Source organism: Pimephales promelas, chromosome 2 (assembly GCF_988280905.1).
Source record: "Pimephales promelas chromosome 2, fPimPro1.hap1.1, whole genome shotgun sequence".
Classification (NCBI taxonomy): Eukaryota; Metazoa; Chordata; class Actinopteri; order Cypriniformes; family Leuciscidae; genus Pimephales; species Pimephales promelas.
Window position 1 is genome coordinate 31,447,586 of NC_142770.1, and position 14,899 is coordinate 31,462,484.

At 37.7% G+C, this 14,899-nt stretch overlaps 1 protein-coding gene across 2 annotated transcripts in view; it reads right to left on the minus strand.

The window, feature by feature from the left end:
* Positions 1-14,899, minus strand: part of LOC148997182 (prostaglandin F2 receptor negative regulator-like) — an 84,235-nt gene that overhangs the window by 48,162 nt on the left and 21,174 nt on the right. For both annotated transcript variants that reach the window (XM_089121986.1, XM_089121994.1), the window contains exon 2: positions 7-378. In XM_089121986.1, the coding sequence (XP_088978112.1) occupies positions 7-378 (372 nt within the window). The remainder of the gene's footprint in view (positions 1-6; positions 379-14,899) is intronic.

The window sequence follows — 14,899 nt, forward strand, 5'->3', positions numbered from 1 at the left end:
ACTCACCCTTGAGCTCCACATCGGCATGGTAGTTCCCGCTGATGACGGAGTCTGTGCTCGGGGTGCTGCAGCGATACACACCGCTGTCTGTCGCTCGCACCTTCTTGAACCTGAGCTCCACTGAATTATCGGCCAGCATCTCATAACTGATGTCCCCGCTGTTGACCCGGTCCCTCACTGAGGAGTCCATGAAGGATTCATCGAGGGTGGAGATGAGATTGAGTAATTTACCACCGGCCTGGAGCATGAACCAATCGAAATCCTGCTGCCGGGGCCCCTCGTAGTTGGACACGTTGCAGCGGATGGAGACGGCCTGTCCCTCGACATGCACCAGAGGACCCACTGGCACCTCCACCACACGGCCCTCGCTGAACAACACTGAGACGAGAAGACACGAGAAATCAGATATGGACAACTACAGTATCAGTTCGCATCTACACATTATAGAATACAAGTAAAGTCATCAAAACTATGGCAAATGCAAGTGATCACAAAAATACAGTCACCACCCACACAAAGCATCCTGGGATACTTATAAACAATACTGTTTGTATGACAGACACTTTGCTTGTTTTTTCTCTTCACTGCCCTGTTCAGCTCATCTATTTAAAACAGTTTTTATTAAGTGAAAAAAAAGATATTTAGGCACAATGTATGTTTGTATAGAAAACTAATTTCAAGCATTTTCCTTTCACTTTTTTATCTATTCATTTAAGAAAAAAATAAACATGTCCACAATATATCGGCCGATAAAGTTAATTTGTAATGTTGTCGTTATCGGCCTGATAATAAAACATGTCCGCTAAAAAGCAGATAAATAATGTATGATTTCCTTCAGCCTGGGTTTACAGACAGGGCTTAGATTAAATCAGGATTGGACCTTAGTGCAATTAGGATATTTAAGTAGCTTTTATTAATGTGCCTACAAACATTACTGGTGCATCTTGAGATAAAACAATGGCACTGACATATTTTAAGATATATTACTTTCAGTTAAACCAGCTCAAACATGCAATTTTAGTCTGGGACCAGATGTGAAACCCCGGGGCCCGGTTTTTCAAATTTTCATTTTGGATAACGGATTGGATCAAATCTTGAAAATGGGTTTTTCCAAAAGAAAGAAACAGATTACATAATCGGACTAGATCAGGTAATCCAAACTTGGTTTTGACCCGGATCAAACCTTTAGTTTGGGTTTTTCAGGACTTTTGTGTAGGATTTGGATCACTCTGATCCAAAAAATCTGGATTAAACTGATCCCATCAGAAGGGTGGATTCGGCGTGGATTTCATGCCCAAAATGTGATGAAAACTTTAAAAATGTATCAAAAAATACTATATTTGGATCATGCACTATCTTACAAGATCTCCTATTTATTCATAAGTTTTTATTTTATTTGTTCATCCGTCAGGCTACAGTGATTAGGTAAGGCAGCAAAGTAGAAAGAGTTTGGAAATAAAATAAAATAATACCCCAAACAGCTGTAAAAAATGACCAAAACGTCATATATATATATATATATATATATATATATATATATATTCATCACAATCGAAAATATGTTTGTTTTTAGAATATTTTTTAGTGATGCATGCAATGATTTGTCCACATCAGATGAGGAAGTCTGAAATTATTGTGGAGTATTTGACATTACGTTTTTTTTTTATTATTCAATACATCTATATTTGAAACTTATAAATATCCTCAATGTACAGAGTTTATTACTCATTTTGTCTACCTGTTACTCTTTATATATCTATAGTTCTACATTGTGATTTCCTATCCTGTTTGAGCACTGCTTAACCAGATTTGGTGATCCTGAAAAATTCCTATCCAGATCAGATTGATCCAATCCAATGTTGCTTTGAAAAAGGACTGGCGACTGGCTCAAAAGTAAACTGGATTACATGATCACGGATCACGAAAAAGGATTACTAAATCAATCCGGATCAATTTTATCCGGATTAAACCTTTTGAAAAAAAACAGGTCCAGGGGTTGAAGTCATAAAAACCAAATTCAATCACGTTTGTCCAAACCATGGCACTCAATACACTAAGCAACCAAGAAGACAGAAAGTGTGATGTCAGAGGAAATGATCAATCCCGAGTACAGGATGAGTCATCAATATTTCTACTCCGTTTTCCATAAGACAAAATTGTCCATTTTCAAGGCGTTCATCTGTAAACTTCAAAGAGACGCGTCTGTTCATGGAAATGTTTATTGCAAATGACCATATTAGGTTCAAAGCACTGGAATAAAAACATGCAGTCGCAACTAATGGTGAATATTAACATTTTATTTGGTTTGGGAATTAAGTGCCGCGAGGTGAATTACATCAGCAGACGAACACAAACCCACAGACGAACCAGAAGAAGAGAGGAACAGAGGGAGAGAAACCAAAACTGAGAGAAGACGACATGTAACAACTCGTTCCCTCATGAGGGATCGGTTGTTCTCGTAAGGTGGAGGACTCGGAAGACAAACACTGTAGACACTAGAGAAATATATGGTACAATAAAACCTGCTGTCAGGCAACTGAGGTCAAACACTACTACAGTACTTACACCAGGACACAGTGAAAGTAGATATGAGCGGATTATGAATGATGAAGAGGGAATGAGCCAGATCAGACAACACAAATTATCGGCACAGATCTGAATTCAGAAAAACTTTACAGTCCTTTAGCACAAATTCATGTCAGGTTGTAGAAGTTTTCAAGCAGATGCTAAGATTCCCTCATCCCCAAATCAAGCACAAACCAAATATTCAACAATGAAGGACTACATGTAGTCTATTTGTCAATGTAAACTTAAATATTATTCTATCTGAGACCAATGTTTATGCAGGCTACATTTGGAAACGAATTATTCAATAAATATACACCTTTTGTGAATTATTGTGTCGAGAGCAAGAAAATTGACATTTAAGAAATACTTTGAAGCTATATTGTTGGACTCATACGGTTTACAACCGCGGTCAAGCCAGCCGCAGTTTGAAAATACACGGTCAAGCCAGCCGCTAAAAAAATAAGCGTGTGCGCCTATTACTATGAATACGGTAATTTCAGTCCCAGCAGAGGAAGAACGCGCTTCAGAGCGCTTGAGTTGCCCAGATTGATATATCTTTCTTTCTTTCTTTATCTTTCTTTTTCTCTTTCTTTATCTTTCTTTCTTTCTCTATCTATCTATCTATCTATCTATCTATCTATCTATCTATCTATCTATCTATCTATCTATCTATCTATCTATCTATCTATCTATCTATCTATCTTTTTCTTTATTTCTATCTATATATTCATAACCTTTCTTTCTTTCTTTCTTTCTTTCTTTCTTTCTTTCTTTCTATCTATCTATCTTTTTCTCGTTCTTTATCTTTCTTTCTTTCTTTCTTTCTTTCTTTCTATCTATCTGTTTGTCTGTTACAAAAAAAAATTGTAATAAGAAAAAACTAATGGCCAATTCTTATAGGTGACGTCCCATATAGTATCTCCTCATATCAAACAATCTTATTGTAGCATTGTGGAGAAATGTCCCATTATTCAACTTCAGAGGGCCATAAATAGCTTATTTCTAATAAGTAAAAAAAATAACTGTCAGTTCTTGTAGGGGACATCCCATACAGTATATACACCTCATATCAAACAATTTTACTGCAGCATTTTGGAGTAATGTTACATTATTTGACTTCAGAGGGCCATTATACCTCTTTTCTAATAAGTAGAAAAAAATAACGGTCAGTTCTTATATGGGACGTCCCATACAGAATACGCACCTCGTATCAAACCATTTTACTGTAGCTTTTTTGAGAAATGTCCCATTATTCTACTTCAGAGGTCCATAAATACCTCATTTCTCATAAGTAGAAAAAAATAATGGCCAATTATTATAGGGCACGTCCCATACAGTACCTCGTATCAAGCCATTTTACTGTAGCATTTTGGAGAAATGTCACATTATTTGACTTCAGAGGGCTATAAATACCTCTTTTCTAATAAGTAGAAAAAACTAATGGCCAATTCTTATACGGGACATCCCATACAGTATCACCTCATATCAAACAATCTTATTGTAGCATTTTGGAGAAATGTCCAATTATTCGACTTCAGAGGCCCATACCTAATTTCTAATAAGTAGAAAAAACGAATGGCCAATTCTTATACGGGACGTCCCACACTGTACACACACCTCATAACAATCCATTTTACTGTAGCATTTTTGAGAAATGTCCCATTATTCTACTTCAGAGGTCCATAAATACCTCATTTCTCATAAGTAGAAAAAAAATAATGGGCAATTATTATAGGGCACGTCCCATACAGTATACACACCTCGTATCAAACCATTTTACTGTAGCATTTTGGAGAAATGTCACATTATTTGACTTCAGAGGGCTATAAATACCTCTTTTCTAATAAGTAGAAAAAACTAATGGCCAATTCTTACACGGGACGTCCCATACAGTATCACCTCATATCAAACAATCTTATTGTAGCATTTTGGAGAAATGTCCCATTATTCGACTTCAGAGGCCCATAAATACCTCATTTCTAATAAGTAGAAAAAACTAATGGCCAATTCTTATACGGGACGTCCCACACAGTACACACACCTCATAACAATCCATTTTACTGTAGCATTTTGGAGAAATGTCACATTATTCAACTTCAGAGGTTTATAAATACCTTATTTTCAATAAGTAGAAAAAAATAATGGTCAGTTCTTATACGGGACGTCCCATAGAGTACACACACCTCATATCAAACCATTTTACTGTAGTATTTTGGAGAAATGCCCCATTTTTTGACTTCAGAGGCCCATAAATACCTCATTTCTAATAAGTAGAAAAAAATAATGGTCAGTTCTTATACGGGACGTCCCATAAAGTACACGCACCTCATATCAAACAATTTTACTGTCGTATTTTGGAGAAATGTCCCATTATTTGACTTCAGAGGGCCATAAATACCTAATTTCTAATAAGTAGAAAAAACTAACGGCCAATTCTTATACGGGACGTCCCACACAGTACACACACCTCATATCAAACCATAATACTGCAGCATTTTGGAGAAATGTCCCATTATTCGACTTCAGAGGGCCATAAATACCAAATTTCTAGTAGAAAAAAAATAACGGTCAGTTCTTATACGGGACATCCCACACAGTACACACACCTCATATCAAACCATATTACTGCAGCATTTTGGAGAAATGTCCCATTATTCGACTTCAGAGGGCCATAAATACCTCATTTCTAATAAGTAGAAAAAAATAATGGTCAGTTCTTATACGGGACATCCCATAGAGTACACACACCTCACATCAAACCATTTTACTGTCGCATTTTGGAGAAATGTCCCATTATTTGACTTCAGAGGGCCATAAATACCTAATTTCTAATAAGTAGAAAAAACTAACGGCCAATTCTTATACGGGACGTCCCACACAGTACACACACCTCATATCAAACAATTTTACTGTAGCATTTTGGAGAAATGTCCCATTATTCGACTTCAGAGGGCCATAAATACCTAATTTCTAATAAGTAGAAAAAACTAACGGCCAATTCTTATACGGGACGTCCCACACAGTACACACACCTCATATCAAACAATTTTACTGTAGCATTTTGGAGAAATGTCCCATTATTCGACTTCAGAGGGCCATAAATACCTAATTTCTAATAAGTAGAAAAAACGAATGGCCAATTCTTATACGGGAAGTCCCACACAGTACACACACCTCATATCAAACCATATTACTGCAGCATTTTGGAGAAATGTCCCATTATTCGACTTCAGAGGGCCATAAATACCAAATTTCTAGTAGAAAAAAAATAACGGTCAGTTCTTATACGGGACATCCCACACAGTACACACACCTCATATCAAACCATATTACTGCAGCATTTTGGAGAAATGTCCCATTATTCGACTTCAGAGGGCCATAAATACCTCATTTCTAATAAGTAGAAAAAAATAATGGTCAGTTCTTATACGGGACATCCCATAGAGTACACACACCTCACATCAAACCATTTTACTGTCGCATTTTGGAGAAATGTCCCATTATTTGACTTCAGAGGGCCATAAATACCTAATTTCTAATAAGTAGAAAAAACTAACGGCCAATTCTTATACGGGACGTCCCACACAGTACACACACCTCATATCAAACAATTTTACTGTAGCATTTTGGAGAAATGTCCCATTATTCGACTTCAGAGGGCCATAAATACCTAATTTCTAATAAGTAGAAAAAACTAACGGCCAATTCTTATACGGGACGTCCCACACAGTACACACACCTCATATCAAACAATTTTACTGTAGCATTTTGGAGAAATGTCCCATTATTCGACTTCAGAGGGCCATAAATACCTAATTTCTAATAAGTAGAAAAAACGAATGGCCAATTCTTATACGGGAAGTCCCACACAGTACACACACCTCATATCAAACCATTTTACTGTAGCATTTTGGAGAAATGTCCCATTATTCGACTTCAGAGGCCCATAAATACCTCATTTCTAATAAGTAGAAAAAACTAATGGCCAATTCTTATACGGGACATCCCACACAGTACACACACCTCATATCAAACCATATTACTGCAGCATTTTGGAGAAATGTCACATTATTCGACTTCAGAGGGCCATAAATACCTAATTTCTAATAAGTAGAAAAAAATAATGGTCAGTTCTTATACGGGACGTCCCATACAGTACACACACCTCATATCAAACCATTTTACTGTAGCATTTTGGAGAAATGTCCCATTATTCGACTTCAGAGGCCCATAAATACCTCATTTCTAATAAGTAGAAAAAACTAATGGCCAATTCTTATACGGGACATCCCACACAGTACACACACCTCATATCAAACAATATTACTGCAGCATTTTGGAGAAATGTCACATTATTCGACTTCAGAGGGCCATAAATACCTCATTTCTAATAAGTAGAAAAAAATAATGGTCAGTTCTTATACGGGACATCCCATAGAGTAAACACACCTCACATCAAACCATTTTACTGTCGCATTTTGGAGAAATGTCCCATTATTTGACTTCAGAGGGCCATAAATACCTCATTTCTAATAAGTAGAAAAAAATAATGGTCAGTTCTTATACGGGACGTCCCAAAGAGTACAGAAACCTCATATCAAACTATTTTACTGTAGCATTTTGGAGAAATGTCCCATTATTTGCCTTCAGAGTCCGATAAATACCTCATTTCTAATAAGTAGAAAAAAAGAACGGTCAGTTCTTATACGGGACGTTCCATAAATTATACACACCTCATATCAAACCATATTACTGCAGCATTTTGGAGAAATGTCCCATTATTGGACTTCAGAGGGCCATAAATACCTCATTTCTAATAAGTAGAAAAAAATAATGGTCAGTTCTTATACGGGACGCCCCATAGAGTACACACACCTCATCTCTAACAATTTTACTGTAGCATTTTGGAGAAATGTCCCATTATTCGACTTCAGAGGGCCATAAATACCTCATTTCTAATAAGTAGAAAAAAATAATGGTCAGTTCTTATACGGGACGTCCCATACAGTACACACACCTCATATCAAACCATATTACTGCAGCATTTTGGAGAAATGTCCCATTATTCGAATTCAGAGGGCCATAAATACCTAATTTCTAATAAGTAGAAAAAAATAATGGTCAGTTCTTATACGGGACGTCCCATACAGTACACACACCTCATATCAAACCATATTACTGCAGCATTTTGGAGAAATGTCCCATTATTCGACTTCAGAGGGCCATAAATACCTCATTTCTAATAAGTAGAAAAAAAATAATGGTCAGTTCTTATACGGGACATCCCATAGAGTACACACACCTCACATCAAACCATTTTACTGTCGCATTTTGGAGAAATGTCCCATTATTTGACTTCAGAGGGCCATAAATACCTAATTTCTAATAAGTAGAAAAAACTAACGGCCAATTCTTATACGGGACGTCCCACACAGTACACACACCTCATATCAAACAGTTTTACTGTAGCATTTTGGAGAAAGGTCCCATTATTCGACTTCAGAGGGCCATAAATACCTCATTTCTAATAAGTAGAAAAAAATAATGGCCAATTCTTATACGGGACGTCCCACACAGTAAACACACCTCATATCAAACCATATTACTGCAGCATTTTGGAGAAATGTCCCATTATTGGACTTCAGAGGGCCATAAATACCTCATTTCTAATAAGTAGAAAAAAATAATGGTCAGTTCTTATACGGGACGCCCCATAGAGTACACACACCTCATATCTAACAATTTTACTGTAGCATTTTGGAGAAATGTCCCATTATTCGACTTCAGAGGGCCATAAATACCTCATTTCTAATAAGTAGAAAAAAATAATGGTCAGTTCTTATACGGGACGTCCCACACAGTACACACACCTCATATCAAACCATATTACTGCAGCATTTTGGAGAAATGTCCCATTATTTGACTTCAGAGGGCCATAAATACCTAATTTCTAATAAATAGAAAAAAATAATGGTCAGTTCTTATACGGGACGTCCCATACAGTACACACACCTCATATCAAACCATATTACTGCAGCATTTTGGAGAAATGTCCCATTATTCGACTTCAGAGGGCCATAAATACCTCATTTCTAATAAGTAGAAAAAAATAATGGTCAGTTCTTATACGGGACATCCCATAGAGTACACACCCCTCACATCAAACCATTTTACTGTCGCATTTTGGAGAAATGTCCCATTATTTGACTTCAGAGGGCCATAAATACCTAATTTCTAATAAGTAGAAAAAACTAACGGCCAATTCTTATACGGGACGTCCCACACAGTACACACACCTCATATCAAACAGTTTTACTGTAGCATTTTGGAGAAATGTCCCAATATTCGACTTCAGAGGGCCATAAATACCTAATTTCTAATAAGTAGAAAAAACTAATGGCCAATTCTTATACGGGACGTCCCACACAGTACACACACCTCATATCAAACCATATTACTGCAGCATTTTGGAGAAATGTCACATTATTTGACTTCAGAGGGCCATAAATACCTCATTTCCAATAAGTAGAAAAAAATAATGGTCAGTTCTTATACAGGACGTCCCACACAGTACACACACCTCATATCAAACCATTTTACTGTAGCATTTTGGAGAAATGTCCCATTATTCGACTTCAGAGGCCCATAAATACCTCATTTCTAATAAGTAGAAAAAACTAATGGCCAATTCTTATACGGGACATCCCACACAGTACACACACCTCATATAAAACCATATTACTGCAGCATTTTGGAGAAATGTCACATTATTCTACTTCAGAGGGCCATAAATACCTAATTTCTAATAAGTAGAAAACAATAATGGTCAGTTCTTATACGGGACGTCCCATACAGTACACACACCTCATATCAAACCATATTACTGCAGCATTTTGGAGAAATGTCCCATTATTCGACTTCAGAGGGCCATAAATACCTAATTTCTAATAAGTAGAAAAAACTAACGGCCAATTCTTATACGGGACGTCCCACACAGTACACACACCTCATATCAAACAATTTTACTGTAGCATTTTGGAGAAATGTCCCATTATTCGACTTCAGAGGGGCCATAAATACCTAATTTCTAATAAGTAGAAAAAACTAATGGCCAATTCTTATACGGGACGTCCCACACAGTACACACACCTCATATCAAACCATATTACTGCAGCATTTTGGAGAAATGTCACATTATTTGACTTCAGAGGGCCATAAATACCTCATTTCCAATAAGTAGAAAAAAATAATGGTCAGTTCTTATACAGGACGTCCCACACAGTACACACACCTCATATCAAACCATTTTACTGTAGCATTTTGGAGAAATGTCCCATTATTCGACTTCAGAGGCCCATAAATACCTCATTTCTAATAAGTAGAAAAAACTAATGGCCAAATCTTATACGGGACATCCCACACAGTACACACACCTCATATAAAACCATATTACTGCAGCATTTTGGAGAAATGTCACATTATTCTACTTCAGAGGGCCATAAATACCTAATTTCTAATAAGTAGAAAACAATAATGGTCAGTTCTTATACGGGACGTCCCATACAGTACACACACCTCATATCAAACCATTTTACTGTAGCATTTTGGAGAAATGTCCCCTTATTCGAATTCAGAGGGCCATAAATACCTCATTTCTAATAAGTAGAAAAAAATAATGGTCAGTTCTTATACGGGACGTCCCAAAGAGTACAGAAACCTCATATCAAACTATTTTACTGTAGCATTTTGGAGAAATGTCCCATTATTCGACTTCAGAGTCCCATAAATACCTCATTTCTAATAAGTAGAAAAAACGAACGGTCAGTTCTTATACGGGACGTTCCATAAATTATACACACCTCATATCAAACCATTTTACCGTAGCATTTTGGAGAAATGTCCCATTATTCGACTTCAGAGGCCCATAAACACCTCATTTCTAATAAGTAGAAAAAAAACTAATGGCCAATACTTATACGAGACGTCCCACACAGTACAAACACCTCATATCAAACCATATTACTGCATCATTTTGGAGAAATGTCACATTATTTGACTTCAGAGGGCCATAAACACCTCATTTCTAATAAGTAGAAAAAATGATGGTCAGTTCTTATATGGGACGTCCCACACAGTACACACACCTCATATCAAACCATATTACTGCAGCATTTTGGAGAAATGTCCCATTATTGGACTTCAGAGGGCCATAAATACCTCATTTCTAATAAGTAGAAAAAAATAATGGTCAGTTCTCATACGGGACGCCCCATAGAGTACACACACCTCATATCTAACAATTTTACTGTAGCATTTTGGAGAATTGTCCCATTATTCGACTTCAGAGGGCCATAAATACCTCATTTCTAATAAGTAGAAAAAAATAATGATCAGTTCTTATACCGGACGTCCCATACAGTACACACACCTCATATCAAACCATATTACTGCAGCATTTTGGAGAATTGTCCCATTATTCGACTTCAGAGGGCCATAAATACCTCATTTCTAATAAGTAGAAAAAAATAATGGTCAGTTCTTATATAGGACATCCCATAGAGTACACACACCTCACATCAAACCATTTTACTGTCGCATTTTGGAGAAATGTCACATTATTTGACTTCAGAGGGCCATAAATACCTAATTTCTAATAAGTAGAAAAAACTAACGGCCAATTCTTATACGGGACGTCCCACACAGTACACACACCTAATATCAAACAATTTTACTGTAGCATTTTGGAGAAATGTCCCATTATTCGACTTCAGAGGGCCATAAATACCTAATTTCTAATAAGTAGAAAAAACTAATAGCCAATTCTTATACGGGACGTCCCACACAGTACACACACCTCATATTAAACCATATTACTGCAGCATTTTGGAGAAATGTCACATTATTCGACTTCAGAGGGCCATAAATACCTCATTTCCAATAAGTAGAAAAAAATAATGGTCAGTTCTTATACAGGACGTCCCCACACAGTACACACACCTCATATCAAACAATTTTACCGTAGCATTTTGGAGAAATGTCCCATTATTCTACTTCAGAGGCCCATAAATACCTCATTTCTAATAAGTAGAAAAAACTAATGGCCAATTCTTATACGGGACATCCCACACAGTACACACACCTCATATCAAACCATATTACTGCAGCATTTTGGAGAAATGTCACATTATTCGACTTCAGAGGGCCATAAATACCTAATTTCTAATAAGTAGAAAAAAATAATGGTCAGTTCTTATACGGGACGTCCCATACAGTACACACACCTCATATCAAACCATATTACTGCAGCATTTTGGAGAAATGTCCCCTTATTTGAATTCAGAGGGCCATAAATACCTCATTTCTAATAAGTAGAAAAAAATAATGGTCAGTTCTTATACGGGACATCCCATAGAGTACACACACCTCACATCAAACCATTTTACTGTCGCATTTTGGAGAAATGTCACATTATTTGACTTCAGAGGGCCATAAATACCTAATTTCTAATAAGTAGAAAAAACTAACGGCCAATTCTTATACGGGACGTCCCACACAGTACACACACCTAATATCAAACAATTTTACTGTAGCATTTTGGAGAAATGTCCCATTATTCGACTTCAGAGGGCCATAAATACCTAATTTCTAATAAGTAGAAAAAACTAATGGCCAATTGTTATACGGGACGTCCCACACAGTACACACACCTCATATTAAACCATATTACTGCAGCATTTTGGAGATATGTCACATTATTCGACTTCAGAGGGCCATAAATACCTCATTTCCAATAAGTAGAAAAAAATAATGGTCAGTTCTTATACAGGACGTCCCACACAGTACACACACCTCATATCAAACCATTTTACCGTAGCATTTTGGAGAAATGTCCCATTATTCGACTTCAGAGGCCCATAAATACCTCATTTCTAATAAGTAGAAAAAACTAATGGCCAATTCTTATACGGGACATCCCACACAGTACACACACCTCATATCAAACCATATTACTGCAGCATTTTGGAGAAATGTCACATTATTCGACTTCAGAGGGCCATAAATACCTAATTTCTAATAAGTAGAAAAAAATAATGGTCAGTTCTTATACGGGACGTCCCATACAGTACACACACCTCATATCAAACCATATTACTGCAGCATTTTGGAGAAATGTCCCCTTATTCGAATTCAGAGGGCCATAAATACCTCATTTCTAATAAGTAGAAAAAAAATAATGGTCAGTTCTTATACGGAACGTCCCAAAGAGTACAGAAACCTCATATCAAACTATTTTACTGTAGCATTTTGGAGAAATGTCCCATTATTTGACTTCAGAGTCCCATAAATACCTCATTTCTAATAAGTAGAAAAAACGAACGGTCAGTTCTTATACGGGACGTTCCATAAATTATACACACCTCATATCAAACCATTTTACCGTAGCATTTTGGAGAAATGTCCCATTATTCGACTTCAGAGGCCCATAAACACCTCATTTCTAATAAGTAGAAAAAAAAAAACTAATGGCCAATTCTTATACGGGACGTCCCACACAGTACACACACCTCATATCAAACCATATTACTGCATCATTTTGGAGAAATGTCACATTATTTGACTTCAGAGGCCCATAAATACCTCATTTCTAATAAGTAGAAAAAATGATGGTCAGTTCTTATACGGGACGTCCCACACAGTACACACACCTCATATCAAACCATATTACTGCAGCATTTTGGAGAAATGTCCCATTATTGGTCTTCAGAGGGCCATAAATACCTCATTTCTAATAAGTAGAAAAAAATAATGGTCAGTTCTCATACGGGACGCCCCATAGAGTACACACACCTCATATCTAACAATTTTACTGTAGCATTTTGGAGAAATGTCCCATTATTCAACTTCAGAGGGCCATAAATACCTCATTTCTAATAAGTAGAAAAAAATAATGGTCAGTTCTTATACGGGACGTCCCATAGAGTACACACACCTCATATCAAACCATTTTACTGTAGCATTTTGGAGAAATGTCCCATTATTCAACTTCAGAGGCCCATAAATACCTAATTTTCAATAAGTAGAAAAAAAATAAAGGTCAGTTCTTATACGGGAGACCCAGCCCACAGTCAAGACTGCATCCCACGGCGGCGGCGCAGAAGGGAGTAGCCATGGAGTGAAGAGTCCCAACACTACCAAGGGGATTACCAGAGGTGATAACGGTGATGGAGGTAGAGCACACCACGTAGCCAGAGATGCGATGAGGCAGTGAGACACAAAGACCTAGGCGACCACGACTAGGCCACAGCGCCGACCCCCTGAAGTGGAAGCAGCGATCCTGAGGTTAGAGGCTGAGCTGCAACAACCATAGGTGGAGGTGGAAGCTGAGGGAGGGCGGAGCTAGTCAAAGGCGAAAGAGGTGGAGAGCCGTAGGGCAGCGAATGGGCTGCAAGTCCATGGCGAAGAAGGTGTAATGTCCAACAGAGGGAGCCCGGGGAGGCTGAATGGCCGATGGTTCACGCTGGAGTCAAGGGTGGTAAGTGAGCACAGGAGCAAGGGCGGCGGGTAAAGGTGGAGCACTCAGATGCTGGAGACGGAGCCACAGTCTTCACACTCCCAAGAGGAGATGGCTTACAGCAGGCAAAAGATGTAGCAGGGCCACAGAGAGGAGGCTGAGTTGCACTGCGGGACTGATGGGAGGAAGAGATGACTGGGTGGCAGGAGTGTCTTGGGACTGCAGAGACAGACAGATAATAGGAAATATACAAGTTTATTACAAGTATTTTGGGGATGGGGTGGGAGGTTGGGCGGGACCAGCAGATTCCCCCTTGCTGCTTGTGGTGGGCTCATGCTGTTGATCCACCGGTGACCTTAGCTGGGAACTGGGTTGTGAGTGGGACTGGCGTTGTTGTCCACAGTTAAGACGGTAAGTGGTAATCCACAAGACCCCAGCACCCACTGAATTCCTACTCATATGAAATGAGGTCTTTATACACCCCTTAAGTCAATTAATATGACATATCTCCAAAATGGTACAGTAAAATGGTTTGAAATGAGGTGTGTATACTGAATGGGACGTTCCCTATAAGAATTGGCCATTAGTTTTTTCTATTATTAGAAATGAGGTATTTATAGGCCTTTGAAGTCTAATAATGGGACATTTCTCCAAAATGCTACAGTAAAATGGTTTCATATAAGGTGTGTGTACTAACTGGGATGTCCCGTAATAGAATTGGCCATTAGTTTTTTCAACTTACTAGAAATGAGGTATTTATGGGCCTCTGAAGTCAAATAATGCGACATTTCTCCAAAAGGCTGCAGTAAAATAGTTTGA